Here is a 19,033-nt window from a genome sequence, read left to right on the forward strand (position 1 = left end):
GTTGATAGAGCCCTGAATTCAAATGTTTCCTGAGAAACTTACTAGCTGTGTGATCCCTGGCAAGTCTCATCTTCTATATGCCTCAGTTTCCTTATCCAGGAAATAATAATAATAATAATAATAATGGAGATATTATCCTTATGTCTCAGGGTTATTGAGGATCAAGTAAATTGACATCAATATTATCATCATCACCAATGTCAGGGAATATGAGGGGATAGGGAGACTTAAAAACAGGGAAGATCTAAAAACTATATATTAGGAAAATCATCAGATTGTGGTATGATGGAAAAATTTGAAGTGTGGAATAAGATCTAGTAAGATCTAATCCCAGGATTTATATTGATCGTAAGCAAATTACCTCAGTTATAAAATTAGAAGTTTGTTCTTGATGACCTCTGAGGTCTTTTTTACTCTAAATCTGTAATTCTATTGTCTTTCTGCTCAGTTTCCTCATCTATTAATTTAGGTTGTTGGACTATAGTATCTCTAAGATCTTTTGAAGCACTATTCTATGACTCAAGTTTCTACAGTCTATCAGGGATACCTACCAAAGGACCAATTACAATTGTACCTAGTATGGAAAGAGTTCATTCTTCAGTTCTTTTACTTGCAACTTTAGGTCCGGGAATACTTAGGTTTGGAGGGTGAAGGGAGAAGAGTAGAGCAAGGGATTTTGATAAAAATTTATTAACAATGTCTTCAGATATTGAAACAGAAAAACCCAGAATGAATTACATGGTGCCAAGAGCCAGATTCCTGCTGGCATTGATTAAGGAGAGGAAGGATGCTATAAGTGACTGCCAGAAGACTAGGTGGACTGCCATCATTCTAGAATGTCAACTACTCAAAGAATTTTTTTTAAGTTTTGACAGCTGGATCAATGAGATAGTGTTCAATAATCTGCCAGAGACCTGTTTCTCTAACATGCTATTAGAAAACCTTTTACTCTAAAACTGTAAATCTATTGTCTTTTTGCTCAGTTTCCTCATCCATTAATTTAGGTTGTTGGACTATAATATCTCTAAGGTCCTTTTCGTTTTTTTAGGTTTTTGCAAGTCAACTGGGTTAAGTGACTTGCCCAAAGCCACACAACTAGGTAATTATTAAGTGTCTGAGGCTGAATTTGAACTCAGGTACTCCTGACTCCAGGGCTGGTGCTCTATCCACTGCCACCTAGTCGCCCTCTAAGGTCCTTTGAAGCATTATTGTATGACAAGTTTCTGCAGTCTGTCAGGGACACCTACAAAAGAACGAATTACAGTTGTACTCAATATGGAAAGAGTTCATTCTTCAGTCTTTTTCACTTGCAACTTGAAATTTAAGTCCAGGAATGTTTTGAAACCATTCTTTTGTCTTTTAACTGACGCCAAATTACCTATCAGAAAATATCTTGACTGTGACAAGATAAAGTTGACTTGGTTTGAGAACGAACTGTTGATGAACAAGGCTCTTTGATTTGCTGCAAGCATGAGGTGGAAATAAGGGGAGGAAGGACCTAGCCAGTTAGGATGCTCCTGGAGTTCCAGGATTTGTTTTGTTTTTTTCTTTGAGGAAGCCTAATCTGAGAGGAGCAAATGCTGACTAAAGTAAGACACTACAATCCTCTGACCATTTCTCATCAATAAGAGGGGAATAATGCTTGTGCTATCTACCTCAGTGTGGGCAGGAGGATCAGATAATGTAGGTTAAGAGCTTGGTCAACCCTTATTAACAAATCCTCCCAACCCCTTCATTAGACATCTGTAAACAGATGCAGAGAGGTGGGTGACCTAGAGTCACACAGCTAGTTGGCAGCCAGGATATAACTAGAAAGCAGGTCTTCTGGGTCTCGCCCCTCCAAATTCGCTGCTTAGCAACCTACATCCAGTTTCTCTTCTCTTTTAAAAAAAAATAACTTAGCAATAGTTGACGGGTATATGACCTAATTTTCCCGCAGATGCTCTTGGAGGAATGGGTCTGGGGGCCGATCTCTCTTTTACACCTTGGGAAACTGAGGCTGGGAGAGTGGGAGGGCACGTGACTCACGTCAAGGTCACCCCGTGAGTCAGGGGGCTGTGCCAGGGCTTGAACCTTGGCTTCCATGTTTGGCACCCAGTCCCTCAGCCCACACGCTGGGGCCCGCGCCAAGATCAGACTGGGGCCAGAAGGCCCCCGGGGGGTCGTCTAGGCAACAGAGCGCGCGATCAGAAGCCAGCAGGCGAGCCGAGGACCACGGCGTGGGGAGCGGGCGCTGGAACGCGACGTCTCGCGGGACCTGGCGGAAGCGCCGCCCGGAGGCAGGAAGGGAAGCGCTCCCCCCACCCTCCGGGCCCTGCTCAGGCCCCGCCTCCCTCGGAAGTCCCCCGCGAGGATTGGCCAAAGGCCCGGGGCGGGGCCTGAGGCAGGCGCGGTGCGTACTTCCGGCTGCCGGGTTGACATGAGAAGATTCCACAGCGGTGGTTGAGGAGGCGGCGGCGGCGGCCGGTTCCCGGGGGCCGAGGGCTGAGGAGGGACTGAGGTGGCGGGGAGGGCGGCACCAGAGCTGGAGGAGGCGGTGGAGGGCGGCGGCGCCAGCGGCGGGGAAGACGGACCGGCGGGAAAGAAGGGCCAAGCCACACCCGCCAGCCTGGACGTCCTGGAGATGGAGAAGGAGTTCAACCAGATCGACGAGGCCGGCAGCTGGGCGGCCATTTACCAGGTGCGGGAGCGCCGACCCCGGGGCACTGGCTCCTCGGGCTCCGTTAGGCCTCGGTAGCCTCCTCGCCCGCTCTCGGCCCGGGGATGCTGCGGGGAGCAGACACGGACCCCGGAAGGGCTTCCCCCGTTCCCTTCTCCCCCAGCTCCTTACTTTTTCCGGCTTCACATCGGACTAGAGAGAATTTCATTTCCCCCCCCCCCAGCAAACCCTGACAGGGCCACCCCGGCGCCCCATCCCCCTTTTTTTGTTCTTGGAGGCAAGCGCTCTCTTCCCCCCACCAGGACCTAGCCAGCCTCGTGAGGCGCCCCTTTGTCCCTAAGGTTAACCTTCCAGATCCGCTCTCTTTAACTGTAAAATAGGGTTCTGTGTGGCCCCTCACTCCTCTTTGGGGTGGCTACGTACAATCTTTACGAAAAGCCCCTTTAGGCCTCGGATTTCTCATCGGTAGAAAATGATCTCCACCTTCAAATCTCATCTTCCCCGACCCCATGTTCTAGACACTCATTCTTTGTCCCCCGGGATTGATTCACCCCCAGTTTCAGGAAAAGGTTTGGATGCCAGGGTGCTTTTTCCATTATTGTCTTCCGGAAATAAGATAAATCATCAGTTTTCTCTTTACCTCCCCTTTTCACCATCTCTTCAAAGATTTGACTCAAAGATGACAGAACTCTTTCCTATTAGGGTACATAGAGGTGGCCTGTTGGTGCCGTAATTTTTGACATCACTTGCCTTAACAGACAAGGATGATAAAGGAGGAAAAAGAAAAATAGAAATTACTCTAATCTACACCAAATGAGGATGAGTTACACATCTGTAAGGCTCGGTATCTTATAATTGGTTAGTTCTGCTGAGATCTTGTCTTGTATGACCCGCTTCGGATATGGTGGTATATCAGTGAAATTGTGAGAAATTGTATTAGGTTAAGAATATAAAAAGAGATAGTTTTACCACTAAATGTGTGCTTATTATTTAATGTAATCATGTATTATATGCTAAAATAACATTTTGTTAATATTCAAAATGTTATCCTAGCATGATACAAAGTAAAGAGGGGTTTTGACCCTTTTTGTAAAGGAGGAAACTGAGGTTCAGTTAATCTTTATTTATTTGAACTTAAATTTTAAAAAAAATTTATATTCCACTGCTAGGGTTTTAAAATCTATTTTGAAATCCTCTTTTTGAAAAAAATTTTTAAGCTGTTAGTGACTGATAAAAAAAGCTTTTGGGCAGTGTAGAGCTTTTATTCTGATTTGTTTCAGCTGTCTTATTTGATATATTTTTTTTGTTTGGTCCTTGAAATATACAGTATTCATGAACTTGAGTTTATATTTTGCCAAGCTGTTGTAATCTCTGATATTCAACATGTCAAATTTAGATTTCTTTGTCTATTATATTTGTAAGATAACAAAATTCATTTTTATTGACAATTTCTGGAGGATGTTTTTAATAAGAGGAGGACTACAGTAAAACTCTTGCTTCTAAAAAGTAACTAAAGTTTGTAGTTGCATGTATGAATACAAGTGAATTTGTTTTTATAGTTGAACTCTTCCTGTCTCAGACCATAGTATCTTAAATTCCAAATTTTCCCCTGAAGTTTAAGTAGAGATGCTAGCTAGCTAACTTAGAAGGAAAGCTTGACTTTATATACCCCAAAGTGGAAATATTAAAGATTAACCATGCTAGCCCCTTAAAAAAGTGTTGTCATATTTCTTCTAGCAGAATTACATATGATTGCTTTAAAATCAAGATTGTCCAGCCAGTTTGCATTGCTGGGGATGGTTTCTATGCTCTTAAAAAAGCAGTCTCCTCTCTTACATTTACTTTTACTGTCCTGAAAATTTGAAATTTTTCTCCACTGCAAACTGTTAAGTTGTTTTTTTATTATAAAACCAAGCCTTTAAAGTGTTGTTTTAGGAAATGCTAGGATGTTTCCAAAAGAAGATGGAGCTGATCTTTTGAATCTTAACTGAGTCGGCAATTTTTTGTCTTTATATATTTACTGACTTTGATTATTTTCCCAAGAAAAGAGCATTTGCTAACAGTTATTGGAGAATCAAGGGATTTCAGATTTTTGTGGCAGTATATTCTTATTCTATAATGCTCATTAGTGCATGTGAAAGGCAGTCTGGCATATTAGTGAAGCTGGGCTTTTGAGTCAGGAAGATTAAATCTGACCTTACACATACTAATTGTGTAAAACCCCAAACAAATCACTATGCACCAGAAATCATTTTAGCCCACAAATTGCAGGTGGATGCTTATCTATACTGGTGGAAGAAATTTTCATGATGGAAGTTCCCTAATCTAATGAAATTATGGGTCTGAACAAAGCAGCATGCTTCTGTTGGTTTTTGAAAAGGTGTTTGGTTAATTTTTAGTTTTATAAGTAAGTACACTATCTTACTGTTAAGATTTGGTAACATTGTTGTATTCCTCACCAAAAAACAAAACAGATTTTCTACTAAAGAACAAAAACAGAGAACGGAAAAAAGGACTAACAGTAAAATAGGAAGTAGTTTTTCTTTGGATTCAGACTAATGTGACAGAGAACTCTTGCTTTGGCTATATTCAAGCAACAATCTTGTGCTAGTTCAATTTGGTAGAGTGTAAATAGTGCTTTGGAATTTTAAAAGTTGAACAACAGTACAGATAATCGATAAGCATTCACACTAAACAATTACCTTGTTGATAACTAGCATATTTAGGCAATGTTTAAAATTGATTCTTTAGCATTTAAGGAATTATATCACATTCAGAAAATACTATGCATTTTGTTCCATCCCTAGGGTGATTGAATTGGCAAGACTAGGGAAGTTCAAATAGGAAAAGAAACATTGGTCTTGGAATATGAGTTGAAGAAAGGTAGAGAAGGTCTTGAAGGAATAAACAATTAGTAAAAAAGATATCCAGTAAGATATAGTGCATATACACCTTGTAGAGTAATGAAATGGTTATTTCAGTTTAGTGTTTTTTTAAAAAATAACAAGTGTCTTAAAGACAGAATTTATTGCACATTCTAGGCAAGGTCATCCAGATAGCAGACTAACTATGTGTAGGAGAGTCAATGACTGATTTTCAGTTCAAAATCTTTATCTTAGTTGTGTCCACTTCTTCATGATCCCATTTGGGGTTTTCTTGGCAAAGATCCTGTTTTGCCATTTTCTTCTCCAAGTCATTTTACAGATGAGGAAACTGAGACAAACAGGTCACTTGACTTGCTCAGGATCACACAGCTAGTATGTATCTGAGGTCATATATGAACTCAGAGAAATAAGCCAGCCTTACTTTAGTCCAAGTACACTCTATCCACTGCGCCACCTAGCTGCCCTTATGACTGATTTAACTGTTAACAAAACCATATGTTAGTGTCTCACTAAAATTTCTTGATGCTATTATGTGCATCTGGCATGTGAAACTCCAGTGGAATGAGATATTAAAACTTTATGATACTGTTTGTTTAAAGAAAAGAAAGTAGTATTTTGGGGAGTGAACAGAAAAGAGTCTACACAATATGACATTTGTCATTCTATTAAAAAAAGAAATAAAAAGAAAATGAATAAAATAGGATGTTCTAATCATCTTCAGTGACTTATGAATTCTAAATGATATTTAGACTAGAACAAAATAAGAATTTTAGTTGTCCCTAACTTTGAAGATGGCATCAACACTTCTAATCAACAGAATTTGAGCTAACTGGAAGCACCAGCAGATACAGTGGAGGGGAGAATAACTTAGTGCCTTTATTCAGTTGACATCATTGGCATATTTATAGGAATGAATGCCTTGGTACATTTGAAAGTAAGCAACTTCTGCCGGTGGCTCCTTAGAAGCATTCAGAGGACAATGTTTATGAAAATCATTTTCAGTTATGATGTTGTCCTACTTTCCCTAACCCCCCTCACCCATGTTTTTCTTTTTAATATGAAGCCTCTTAAGCCCCATAATAATGCTCTTGACTTATTTGACTGCATATTTAAAAGCAAAGAAACAGAAACGTCCATTAAAGGTTTTAGATATATAAAGTGCTTTCCTGTCTAATATAGTATATGAGATTTTCCCTTTCCTATTTTGACACTACTCACTATAGGCTACAAAAGATATGACACAAGTAAGTGTGTGTATTGAGTCATTTCTGTTTTTGTGGAAACATAAACCTCTGGCATTCTCCTTATAATCCTGTTAAATTGCTTCAGAGTTTACACTAATTAGTTTCAGCAAGTAGGTTGCACAAATTCCATTACTGTGATATGTTCAGTGATGTTGGTAATAAGAGTTGATTTGATTTTAAGAAAAAAATGTACTTTATAATATCAAATTTAAGATTTTCAGGCAACATCTGTACAGTCTTTAGCAGTATTAGAGCCTGAATGTTAGATCTTCACCCTGGTAAAGAAGTAGTGACACAATGTAACGTGTTCCTACATCCTAATTTATTATGAGTTCAGAGCTAGCAGAGATATTAGAGTTCTAGATTTAGAACTAATGTAGACATATAGGTTCTCTTGTTCAGCCCTTCATTTTTACAGATGGAAAAAACTCAAACCTAGAGAGATTAAGTAACTTGGCAGAGGTTGTGTCAGCATTGTCAGCAGCAATCTAGTTCTCAGCCCCACTTCTTTAGTACTTTGGATCAGGAAACAGGCCCAGAAAGAGAAGTGGGTAACCACCCATAATATTGGCAGAGTCAATACTAGAACTCAGAACCTCTTATTTTTTGCAATTGTATTTTTCTAGGAGGGTTATTTCACAGAGTAACTTTTTTTTTTCCTCTTTGGGTGAAAAAGAAAATCTCATGTCCTATTTTTCATTTAGCATTCACAAATTTAATGGGCACTTATATTGTGTGAGATTCTGTGGAGGATACAAAAATATATAATGTTGATTTTTTTTTTAAAGAACTTTTGTATATGCAGTAGAGATTGAAAATTTGAATTGCTTGTTTTGTTTCATAGAAACCATCAGCAAATTTATACTTGGCTTGTGATGAATTTAACTGTCACATGGGAAGTGGAACATCTCAGTCTTTTTTATCAACTTCTGAATCATGCTGTGACTTTATGATGTTATTTTTAGATTTGGTCTCAATGTGCTACAGGGCTATGCACATAGTAGACTTAAAATATTTATTGAATTACTGGTGTTAAATCTATCTGTATCTCCAAAAAGTAGATATACCTTAACATTCCAAAGCCTGTGCTTTCACAAAACAATGATTTGAGAAACATTTCTGGATCCTTAGAATAAATAACCTTATGAATCAGTAGAGGAGTACAATCTTAAGTATATTCAAGATGATAATGTAAAAAGAATAACTGAAATTGGACTTCAGGAAGCACTTTGTAGCTTTCTTAGGCACCTGTGTAATATTATCTATTAAAGCAATTTGTGTTTGTTTCTTTGATGTACAATGGGAAACAGAGACTGGGTTCCATTCCATCTTATTTCCCCCAGCAGGTAGCATAGTGATGTATTTAAAATATTCACTGGAATGAATCAATGAAAAGGACACTGGATTTGGAATTGGGAAGCTTGACTTCTAGTTCTATCCCTGCCGGTAATTAACATGTGAACTTGGGGTAACTAACTTCCTTTCTTGAGGCCCCATTTCCTTATTTGTAAAGTGAGGTGTTAGATTACTTTGCCCAGAACTGAGCTCTTAAGTTCCTCTGTTTAGGGATATATGGTACACTGTAAGGGCCCTGAAACAATCCTTGCAGAATTGAAACCGTATTTGTCTTCTTTAGGAGGTGCTTAGGTTTATTCTAGTACTCAGAACTTATTTTTTATATTTTTTTATTTTTGCAAAAAGTTTCTAAACAAATATGGTTCATTATCCCTTTCAGTAAATTAGTTTTAGTAACATGAGCAAGCAGCATCACTTAGATAAACTTGTATGCATGACCTGTGTCTGTGTAGAATCTGAGTGGCTTTTCCTGTAAAAGATTGAGGAACTGATTCTTCAGAATTTACCAAAGACATCTGCTAGGTACTTAAAGAACAGTAAATTTACTTTGTAATTTTGGGAAAAGCTGTCATTTGACGTAAAATTAATCTGAAGAACATATTTTTGCAAATAAAGATCAGTTCCTAATAAGTGCCTATTAAAGATCATTCTCTTGGATTGTTCTGGTAGTAGAGCAAGTTATTCCCCATGGAAAGCCTTTACTTCTAATGTCACTTAAAAATCCAAAGTTTTTTGGTTGTCAGGGAGTAACTGCACAAGGCTCACTGCAGTTATTATAATGAGTCTCTTTGCATGAAAGCAATTCTGTTTTCAATTCCATGTGATTGTGATATTTGGTAAAAATCTAACCTACAAAAATGAGAGTTTGATTTTCCAGTCATCCAGTGATAGATAATATGGATAAAATTTAATTCTTCAGAAAAATCTCATCTAATAGATTAAGGCCTACAGGGTAAAGAATCTCCTGGCATATGAAGTTCACCAGTTCTTAGGATTTGATAGGAGGTCAATAATACCCCACTGTTTAGTCAGGGGTATAAACTTTTAAGTCTCTTATTTATATATCAGTTTGTTAATGTTCCTGATATACAGTAACTGAGGATGTAGATAGGTCCTTAACTTACTATGAAGTAAAGAAATTCAGTAGTACAGTGCATAGAGAACTGTTAAAGATCCATTTCTGTCATAATTATTGTCCTGGCAAGGACCTCAGCATTTTATGCAAATGTAATAGAAATGCAAAGAAGGTGCTGACTTAATGTTGGTAAAGGGAATTAGCTCACTGAGAGTATCGGTAAAATCAGAAAATACCTTTCTTGAAATAAAGCTGAGATTCTGTGTATTTCTATATTATATATGCTTTCTCATTTCAGTTGATGTCTCTTTCAAAGAAGAGAAATTTCTTATCTATGGTGTAGAAGGAAAGACATCTATTTTTAAGGACAAGTTAATAGGTTGTATCTTCAGTGGGTGACTTCCACTGGGTTTCCAGAACCAGTGACTTTAAAATTTTTAACTGCTACTTAGGGGCCAGCTAGGTGGCAGCTTGGTGGTGCAGGAGATAGAGCAAAGGCTCTGGAGTCAGGAGGACTTGAGTTCAAATATAGCATCAGACACTTAATAATTACCTAGGTATGTGACCTTGGGCAAGTCATTTAACCCCATTGCCTTAAATAAATAAAATTTTAAGAAAAGAATTTAAATGGTTTTTAGAATGTCAATTTCTTTAATTGATATATTAATTTATGAATTTTTACTACCTTTTTATAATATTAATGCTAAAATTTTGACCAGAATTTCTGTTTTACTGCTAATGTCCTTATTTTGTATTGCTTATGAATTATAGAGTATTAAATTCAGTCTTTTAATAGCTTCTGCTAAAGTTTTGGGGATTTTATTTTTCTCAAATTTTACATGAGGTATATCCTGTCTTACATCGCTTAAAAGAAAGTAGATATATTATTCTAAATATCTACAGTATTCTTGAGGCCAAAAAAATCATTTTTAATTATTGGGAGAGTAAATCAGCTCTTAATGTATCTTCACAGAATCAGAAAGTATGTTAGTTGTTAGCAATATTTGGCTTTTTTTTGTTAGGTTTTTTTTTTTTTTTTGCAAGGCAAATGGGGTTAAGTGGCTTGCCGAAGGCCACACAGCTAGGTAATTATTAAGTGTCTGAGACCTGATTTGAACTCAGGTACTCCTGACTCCAGGGCCGGTGCTTTATCCACTACGCCACCTAGCTGCCCCTCATGTAACTTTTAAGAAGCAAAAAACTTTTTTAAAAATTTTATTTATTTAAGGCAGTGGGCTTAAGAGTGATTTGCCCAGGTTCATTAAGTGTCTGAGGGTAGATTTGAACTCAGGTCCTCCTGATTCCAGGGCCAGTGCTCTAAAGACTGTGCCACCTAGCTGCCCTAAAGCAAAAGCTTTTATGATGATCTTAACCCCATGGAGTAGGGCTTCTGGAATGTGATGTTTCCTCCAACCAGACCCAAGGCAGATTTGTAGGTTCTTCCATGCTAGGATGGAGATTTTAATCATAGCAGGCCCAATGGATAAGCTATTATAGAATCAAACAAGATTTCTGTTGTGGACTAGGGATACCAAGTAGTTTGCTCATGGTTGCCTAGTACTCAATTGTTCCACAGCTACTTTGGCAATATTCTAGAATTTGTCAACACTTAGCAATATTAAGCTATGTTGTTGTGCAGTCATTTCAGTTGTATTCAACTCTTTATGATTCCATTTGGGGTTTTCTTGGTAAAGATACTGGAGAGGTTTGCCATTTTTTTGTCCAGATCATTTTACAATGAAGGAACTGAGGGTTAAGTGACTTACCCTGAGTCACACCATCTAATAAGTGTCTGAGACCAGTTTTGAACTCATTAAGATAAATCTTCCTGGGGGCAGCTAGGTGGCGCAGTGGATGGAGCACCGGCCCTGGAGTCAGGAGTACCTGTGTTCAAATCTGGCCTCAGACACTTAATAATAATTATCTAGCTGTGTGGCCTTGGGCAAGCCACTTAACCCCATTTGCCTTGCAAAACCCTAAAAAAAAATATAAATAAATAAATAAACAAATAAATAAATCTTCCTGACCCTGGGTCCAGTGCTTTCCTCTACTACATCATCTAGCTGCCCCATGTTAAGTTGTAACATGTAGCTTATTTGGGGGGGGGGGGGCTATAATATTATCCTTTTCCAAATTTTTCTGTGTGGTTCCTCATATCTCATCTAGTTTAACTTTTTTACTAATAGTACCAAGGACTATACACTTTATTATGTTTATATTACAAATTACCTTTTTTTTTTTTTGTATTGTATAGTGGCTTAGAGAGCTGACTCAGCAAGAATTGGCCTTTAAGACCCACCTTTGCCTTGCTGACTTCATGACCCTGGCAAGTCACTTAACCTCTCAGTGTTCTGGGCAACTCTCATTTTTGCCAGGAAATTTCAGGCACTTTGCCAGCCTGCAATGGTAAAGGGAATTTCCTCATCTAGGAGTTCCCCATATTGATGAAATCACAGGTTCAGTTCTTATCCATATTACTATTCCACATGCTTCTTTCCCTAATAATAATTCATTGTTCTCCTTCCATTGCTTTCTTAACTTCCAATAATACTTTTACCACTTATATCTTAGGACTCTCCTGAAGACCCTTTTATGAAAAAAGTTTATGACCTTGATTCTTTAAAATATGCACACAATTCTTGTTAATTCAGAGAACTGATAATTTTGTAGGTCTCTACAATAATAGTCATAATACTCATTTGCTACAATTTATAAACTAATCACCAGAGGATAGGTTACATACAGGTGTAATGACTTTTCAGAGTACAGTGATTTATAAAACTCTTCTGTGATCTGCCTTAGTAGGAGTGCCTACACAGAGGAAGTTGAAGGTCTTTGAAGTCTAATTAAATATTTCCTGAGATAATTCAAGTTTATGAAAGACAATTAAAGCTTAATTTTCTCCTGTAAGTTATTCCATGGTTGTTAACAATAGACTTATATATTTACACATTAGAGTTGAGAGTAGAGAATAAGGGGGAAAAAGAAAAATAAATTGATTTGAAAAAGAATTGGGGCAAAAATAAGTTATCAATTTTTATGGGTCTTGTTGAACAACTAAAATTACCAGAAATAGTTAATATTCTCACTACTTAAGTTTTACACAGGACATACTTTTTTTGGCTTATGAGCCAAAACAACTGTTCTCTTCTACATTTTTTTGATGTAGAGTAAGCTTTAGTCACATTAGTGCCAATCTCTTTCTAAAAACAAAAGTGGTAGAACTAGAGATAACTAAAAAGTTAAGCTTTCATCTCACCTTTATGTAAGTTACTTTAATGTGTGAGTTTGTAGGCTGATTTTTAGGTAGTAATGAATGTATTTGATTATGATTTGAGCTAATTTTAGCTTCAATTAGGTTGTAACATTTTAAAAAACACTGAAACTTAACATAGAGCATAAAAATCTCCACAATTCCTTGCCCAAGTTAAAAATTATTTTTGCTATATGTTATAAATTGGGCAAATATGCAGTCTGAGGAGCTTTAGCAACTTGCTACTTCTAAAAGATAGAAAAACTTCTTGTAGCCTTTGAAAAATGCACTTTTACTTAGGCATATAAAGACACCCTAACCATCTAACTCAGGTATCCCGAAATACTGATTCTAGTTGCTCTGCTTCTGACCTGAGGGTATTTCCTTGGTGAGAAAGGAATGGTGAAAGAAATCTAATGTTAAACTCCTTGCTCAGGATTTTGTCAAGGATTGTCATCATTCTTTATCCATTCCCACCACTTTTACTTTTTAAACAAGCAAAGACCACTCATAACCCCCACCCTTACCACCACCCTTCCCCCCATTCTAAGTTATGGTTGCATGGCACAATCTGTTGCTGTCTCTATAAATAAATGTTGAAGTTAGAAACCAGATAAAATTAAATTGTGTAAGGTTGCAAGAAGATTCAGTGTTCAGAGTGTAATAAAACATTTATACAGTAATTCTAAATGTATAATGTACAGCTGATTAAAGCATATTATCTGTGAGGCCAAAGATATGTCCCCTTTCCCTTTATTGTATATTTTTACATAAAGACCAGTTGTACTACACTGCTCCAATCACAAAGTTATTTTGCTAACATTCTACTAGCCATCTTGAACAAATATGCTAGTTGGTCACAGGAAGAATCAGGTCATTCATCACAACTCATTACCAGTAGGGTGAGGGCTTGGGGCTTGGGGGGAATGACTCTATATGCCCTAATTCTGGATAAATAGAAACATAATGTATTACATTATGATTACTCTGATCTAAAAAGTAGGACACATTTAAATTATTTCACATGACTTGCCTCAGTTAAATTACATTGTTGTTGCCTAGTTCTTTTTATCTTGGAAAGGTGTAAATTTTCAGATTCTGCATAATAAAAACTATCTTATATATGTTTGTGTATGCATAATTTTTATTACTTTTAAAATTAATTTTTTTATTCTAAATACTTAAGAATAAATGTTTAGTAATTTTGTGGCAACACCTCTCATTCTCATACTAGATTATGTTATATTCTCTACCCACCAACCCCATTCCCTTTCCATCTAATTTGTATTTGTTTACAACCATAAATTGGTCTATAGTAGGGCATTCAATAGTGTTTAGTAGAATATTGAAGCGATACATGATACTATTCATTTTTCTCAGTTCATTCAAATAACTATAATAAACTTCAACATAGCTTAGAGAGATACTATTGCCTTTATTTGTGGTAATTTCTACAATTTGGAAGAGATTAGAATTTCCTCTCAGGTTGTAGCTCTTGACCATGATTTAGTTTTCTGTTTCCTTTCACAACTTAATATTTTAAAATCAAAGATGCCAAAAAAATATCTCAAATATATTAGTGGTTAATCCTCTTTGTACAGCTTATTTGATGAAATTGAATGAAAGGATTTGGTTGGGAACCAGGAATCAGAAAGGAGGGGATAGAGTTGATGTAGAAAAAGGAAACATGGGAAAGTGGGATCTTGACAACAAAATCCAGGGAAAATAAATATGCAGGTGTTTATTTATCTTCTTTACATTGCCCCCTTAAGGATGTTTTGAAAGGGTTGCTATAATATTTTCCACCATAGGCAGCTTACTGTAATTGTATTTTGTCTTATGTTAATTTATTTCCATGAGCTGTTTTTGGATGGCTAATTTGAAAATTAAATTGGTCGTTTTATAAGTGAACTGGTAAAAGAAATTGAAAGACACTAAATAGGAGTGGTCCCCCCCCCATAATTTATTTATCTTTTGCTCAAAAATAATAAATGAAAGAGTATTTACTAATTACTGACTGATAGTCTCAGTCCTCAAGGAGTTTATATTCTATTGGAGAAGGAGGACAAAATAAATAGAGGAGTGGTGGCCAAGAGAAAATATTTTTGTCTTTTGTCTTTTCACTGCCATTGAACATTCATTTATTATGCCCTTTCCAGAAGCAGTAGTACTATTGATTAGATTACTGTTCCTAGTAAAAGAGATAGAAAACTCGAGTTGTCATCAGACAGAACTGTGGAGAATTTATATGAATGTTCTGTATAGTCGGGAATAGACCTAAAATTATTAAATTATTAGACATTATCACTAAGTTGTATTTAGGGTCAAAACTGGGATATACTGTTTCATTTATTCTTTATGACAGTTTTCTAAAGTACATAGAAGTAGGTTTATCTTAGTTAAGAACAGGAAGTTAGAATGAATAATAGATAAGGAAGAGTCTGTTGACACATCAGGTTGTATATTCTAGTTTGGCTTCACAAAATTGGAATTTTGTGCATCATTCTTCCCCAAAGTGGTGTCAGAAGCCCATAATGTTTTTGGTACTTTGAAGTGTGTAGTAAAATATTTTCCATATACATGTGAAATAGAAGAATTGAATCTGACTCAAAACTCCCCAGATCAGAGCCTCATAGGTAGGGTGCCTAGTCAATACAGCATCCTATTTTTTTTTTTTTGGTTTTTGCGAGGCAATGGGGTTAAGTGACTTGCCCAAGGTCACACAGCTAGGTTAAGTGCTTGTGGCCAAATTTGAACTCAGGTCCTCTGGTCTCCAGGGTCAGTGCTGTATCCCCCTGTGCCACCTAGCTGCCCCCAATACAGTATCCTATTAATAATCAGTACTAAAAGGTAAATGTTCTTAAGATCTGAGAATACATCCGACGTGTATTTATAATTTTCTTTCAGAAAATACTGTCTAGGGGCGGCTAGGTGGCGCCGTGGATAAAGCACTGGTCCTGGAGTCAGGAGTACCTGGGTTCAGATTACCTAGCTGTGTGGCCTTGGGCAAGCCACTTAACCCCATTTGCCTTGCAAAAAAAAAAAACCCTTAAAAAAAATAGTGTCTGACAGTAGTCACTTATATAGATCCTGTTATAGAAAAGCCATGAAGATTTGACAAAATGCATGTGTACTGGAGTAGAGGGCTTTTATTTGCTTTTGATTCAAGTTAGCTTAAGCTTCTTTTTTCCTTTATTTACTCTGAACTTGAGAAATAAAACAAGCATTTCCATAACAAAAATGGGATATAGAAAAACAAGATTGCACCTGAATCTCAGATCCATTATGTACAACTTGCTATTCCTTTCAGATGTACAACAGTCATTGTGTAACTTTTTTCCTTTCTCCCCCCCCCCCAACAAACTTTGAGATGGCTACAATTAGACATCTGTGTATATGTGTAAATACATATTATGTCATTTCTTCTTCTGGATTCAAACTGTAACATCCTTTATAGGGTCTTTGTGGTTAATTTAAGTACTTACAATAGTCAGAATAACTTGGTTGCTCCAAGTTCTTAAAATAATACCGTTATTTCTGCATACAATGTTCTTTTGTTTCTGCTCATTTTTTTTTCATTATTTCAAGGAGTTCTCTCCATGATTTTCTAAAATCACTGAGCTCATCATTTCTTATATCGGAGTAATATATTCCACCACAAACATAATATCACAATTTATTTAATCATTTCACATTTCACGGGTATCCCCATAATTTTCAGTTCTTTGCCACCACAAAGAGAACTGCTATAAATAATTTAAAACATGTAGGTTCTTTTCCATTTTCCCCAGTCATTTTGAGAAATAGACGTAATAGTGGTATTGCTGGGTCAAAGGGTATACACAGGTTAATAACTTTTGGGGCATAATTCCAAATCTCTCTCCAGAATGATTATTTCGGCTCACAGATCCCACCAACAATGAATTAAGGTCCCAATTTTTCCACATCCCCTCCAATATTTGCCACTTTCTCTATCTTATTATTTTAGACAATCTGATAGGTGTAAAATGATATTTCATTTAATTTTCATTTCCCAAATAATGATTTAGTGCATTATTTTCAATGACAATAAATTGCTTTGATTTCTTCATCAAAAAACTGTTCACATACTTTGACCATTTACCAATTGGGGAATGACGTTCTTTTTTTTATTTATTTTTATTAAAGATATTGAGTTTTACAATTTTCCCCCCCAATCTTGCTTCCCCCCCCCCCACGGAAAGCACTCTGTCTGTCTTTACTTTGTTTCCATGTTGTACCTTGATCCAAATTGGGTGTGGTGAGAGAGAAATCATATCCTTAAAGAAGAGAAGTCTAAGAGGTAACAAAATCAGACAATAAGATATCTGTTTTTTTCTAAACTTCATTTTTTTTCTCTTGGTTTATTTATCAGTATCATATTTGTTTCACAAAAGGAGTTTGGTGGGACCTCCTCTTTGCCCATTATTCCAAATAATTTATTTAATGTTAGAATTCGTTTGTCTTTTTAGTGTTTGATGGAATTCACTTGAAAATCCATCTGCTTTGTTGTGCTTTTTTCTTAGGAAAAAAGCCTGTTCAATTTCTTTTTCTAAAATACATCTATTTAGATGTTGTTTCCTTTTTTGATAATTTAGGCAGTTTGTAATCTTTGTAAATATTTTTCTATTTCACTTAAGTTGTTAAATTTATTGGCATATAATTGGGCAAAATAACTCTTTACAATTGCTTTGATTTCATTTTCTTTAGTGTTATATTCACCATATTCATTTTTGATACTAGAAATTTGGTTTCTTCTCATTTTTTAAATCATATTAACCAATGGTTTATCTATTTTATTGATTTTTTTCATAATACAAACTCCTAGTTTTATTTATTAAGTCACAGGTTTTCTTACACTGCTGCCCAGGGACTAGCGATGTTTGCCACTTCACTTGGACCTTAACTTTCTTCCCTGGGATCTTTCCTTAAGTCTCCTCCATTGGCCTAGAAAGACTACTGTTCTGTCTCAACTCTTGCTTATTCTTACCTGCTCTGAGGTCACCCTGAGGCTTTATTTTGTCTTGTTTGTAGAGGAAATCTGAAGAACTTGGAATTTTCTGATCTACTCAGCCATCTTCCCAGAATCCCCTTCAGCTTTTCTATAAAAATGTTTGTTCTTCTACAAAAAATATATGAAAGCTTCCAGGAGAGAAGCATCTTGATAGAATTAGGGACAGATTTTCATTTGTCACCAATTAAATCATTTAATTACAATTATTTAATAAATTCTTTTTTGTGTTATTCCTTATTTGTTTTCTTTTTTAAAATTTTTTAAATTTTTATTAAAGATATTATTTGAGTTTTACAATTTTCCCCCATCTTGCTTCCCTCCCCCCACCCCCACCCCACAGATAGCACTCCGTCAGTCTTTACTTTGTTTCCATGTTGTACCTTGATCCAAATTGGGTGTGATGAGAGAGAAATCATATCCTTAAAGAGAACAGAATTCTCAGAGGTAACAAGATCAGACAATAAGATACCTGTTTTTGTTTCCAAATTAAAGGGAATAGTCCTTGTACTTTGTTCAAACTCCACAGCTCCTTATCTGGATACAGATGGTACTCTCCTTTGCAGACAGCCCAAAACTGTTCCCAATTGTTGCACTGATGGAATGAGCAGGGTTGAACATCACTCCCATGTTGCTGTTAGGGTGTACAGTGTTTCTGGTTCTGCTCATCTCACTCAGCATCAGTTCATGCAAATCCCTCCAGGTTTCCCTGAAATCCTGTCCCTCCTGGTTTCTAATAGAACAATAGTGTTCCATGACATACATATACCACAGTTTGCTAAGCCATTCCCCAATTGAAGGACATTTACTGGATTTCCAATTCTTTGCCACCACAAACAGGGCTACTATAAATATTTTTGTACAAGTAATGTTTTTTACCCTTTTTCCTCATCTCTTCAGGGTATAGACCCAGTAGTGGTATTGCTGGGTCAAAGGGTATGTACATTTTTGTTGCCCTTTGGGCATAGTTCCAAATAGCTCTCCAGAAGGGTTGGATGAGTTCACAGCTCCACCAACATAATAAATTCTTAAAAAGGAATTATGAAATTAATAAAGTAGTAATAAGATATGGGTCATAGATCTAAATAACTGAAAGGGACTACAGAGATTGAGAAGGTTTGCAGTTTGAACCTTATGAAAGTCTTGCTCAATAGAGAAATGTACATTTATTGTAATGATTTTTGTAATGGCTATTACATAACCACATTGATAACTGTGTTTTTAATGATTCCTTCTGTCCAGTAGCTTGTGAAATACTTTTAAGGTCATATTTAAGCAATAAATGTGTCAAACCTAGGCGTTTTAAATTTTCAAATCAAGTTTATAAATTCTGTAGACTTGTTTAGAATTTTTAAAATTGTAAGGAACCTTAGAAGACCAACCATCTCAATTTTTTTTTATAAATGAAAATATTAAGGTAGAAAAGTTAAGTGACTCTTACAAGTTATATAACTGGTTAGTGGCAGAATGGGACTAGAACCAATGGTTCTTGACTTTCAGATCTGTTCCTTCTACTACATTGTATCTTGTTA

The 19,033-nt window shown here is 36.4% G+C and overlaps 1 protein-coding gene across 2 annotated transcripts in view; it reads left to right on the forward strand.

Moving 5' to 3' along the window:
- The first annotated feature begins 2,403 nt into the window (after window positions 1-2,403).
- The window catches only part of PTPN1 (protein tyrosine phosphatase non-receptor type 1), a 79,190-nt gene continuing 62,560 nt past the window's right edge, over window positions 2,404-19,033 (forward strand). For both annotated transcript variants that reach the window (XM_074210243.1, XM_074210244.1), the window contains exon 1: window positions 2,404-2,680. In XM_074210243.1, coding sequence (XP_074066344.1) covers window positions 2,624-2,680 — 57 coding nt within the window. In that variant the 5' untranslated portion in view covers window positions 2,404-2,623. The remainder of the gene's footprint in view (window positions 2,681-19,033) is intronic.

This window comes from Macrotis lagotis, chromosome 1 (genome assembly GCF_037893015.1).
Source record: "Macrotis lagotis isolate mMagLag1 chromosome 1, bilby.v1.9.chrom.fasta, whole genome shotgun sequence".
Classification (NCBI taxonomy): domain Eukaryota; kingdom Metazoa; phylum Chordata; class Mammalia; order Peramelemorphia; family Peramelidae; genus Macrotis; species Macrotis lagotis.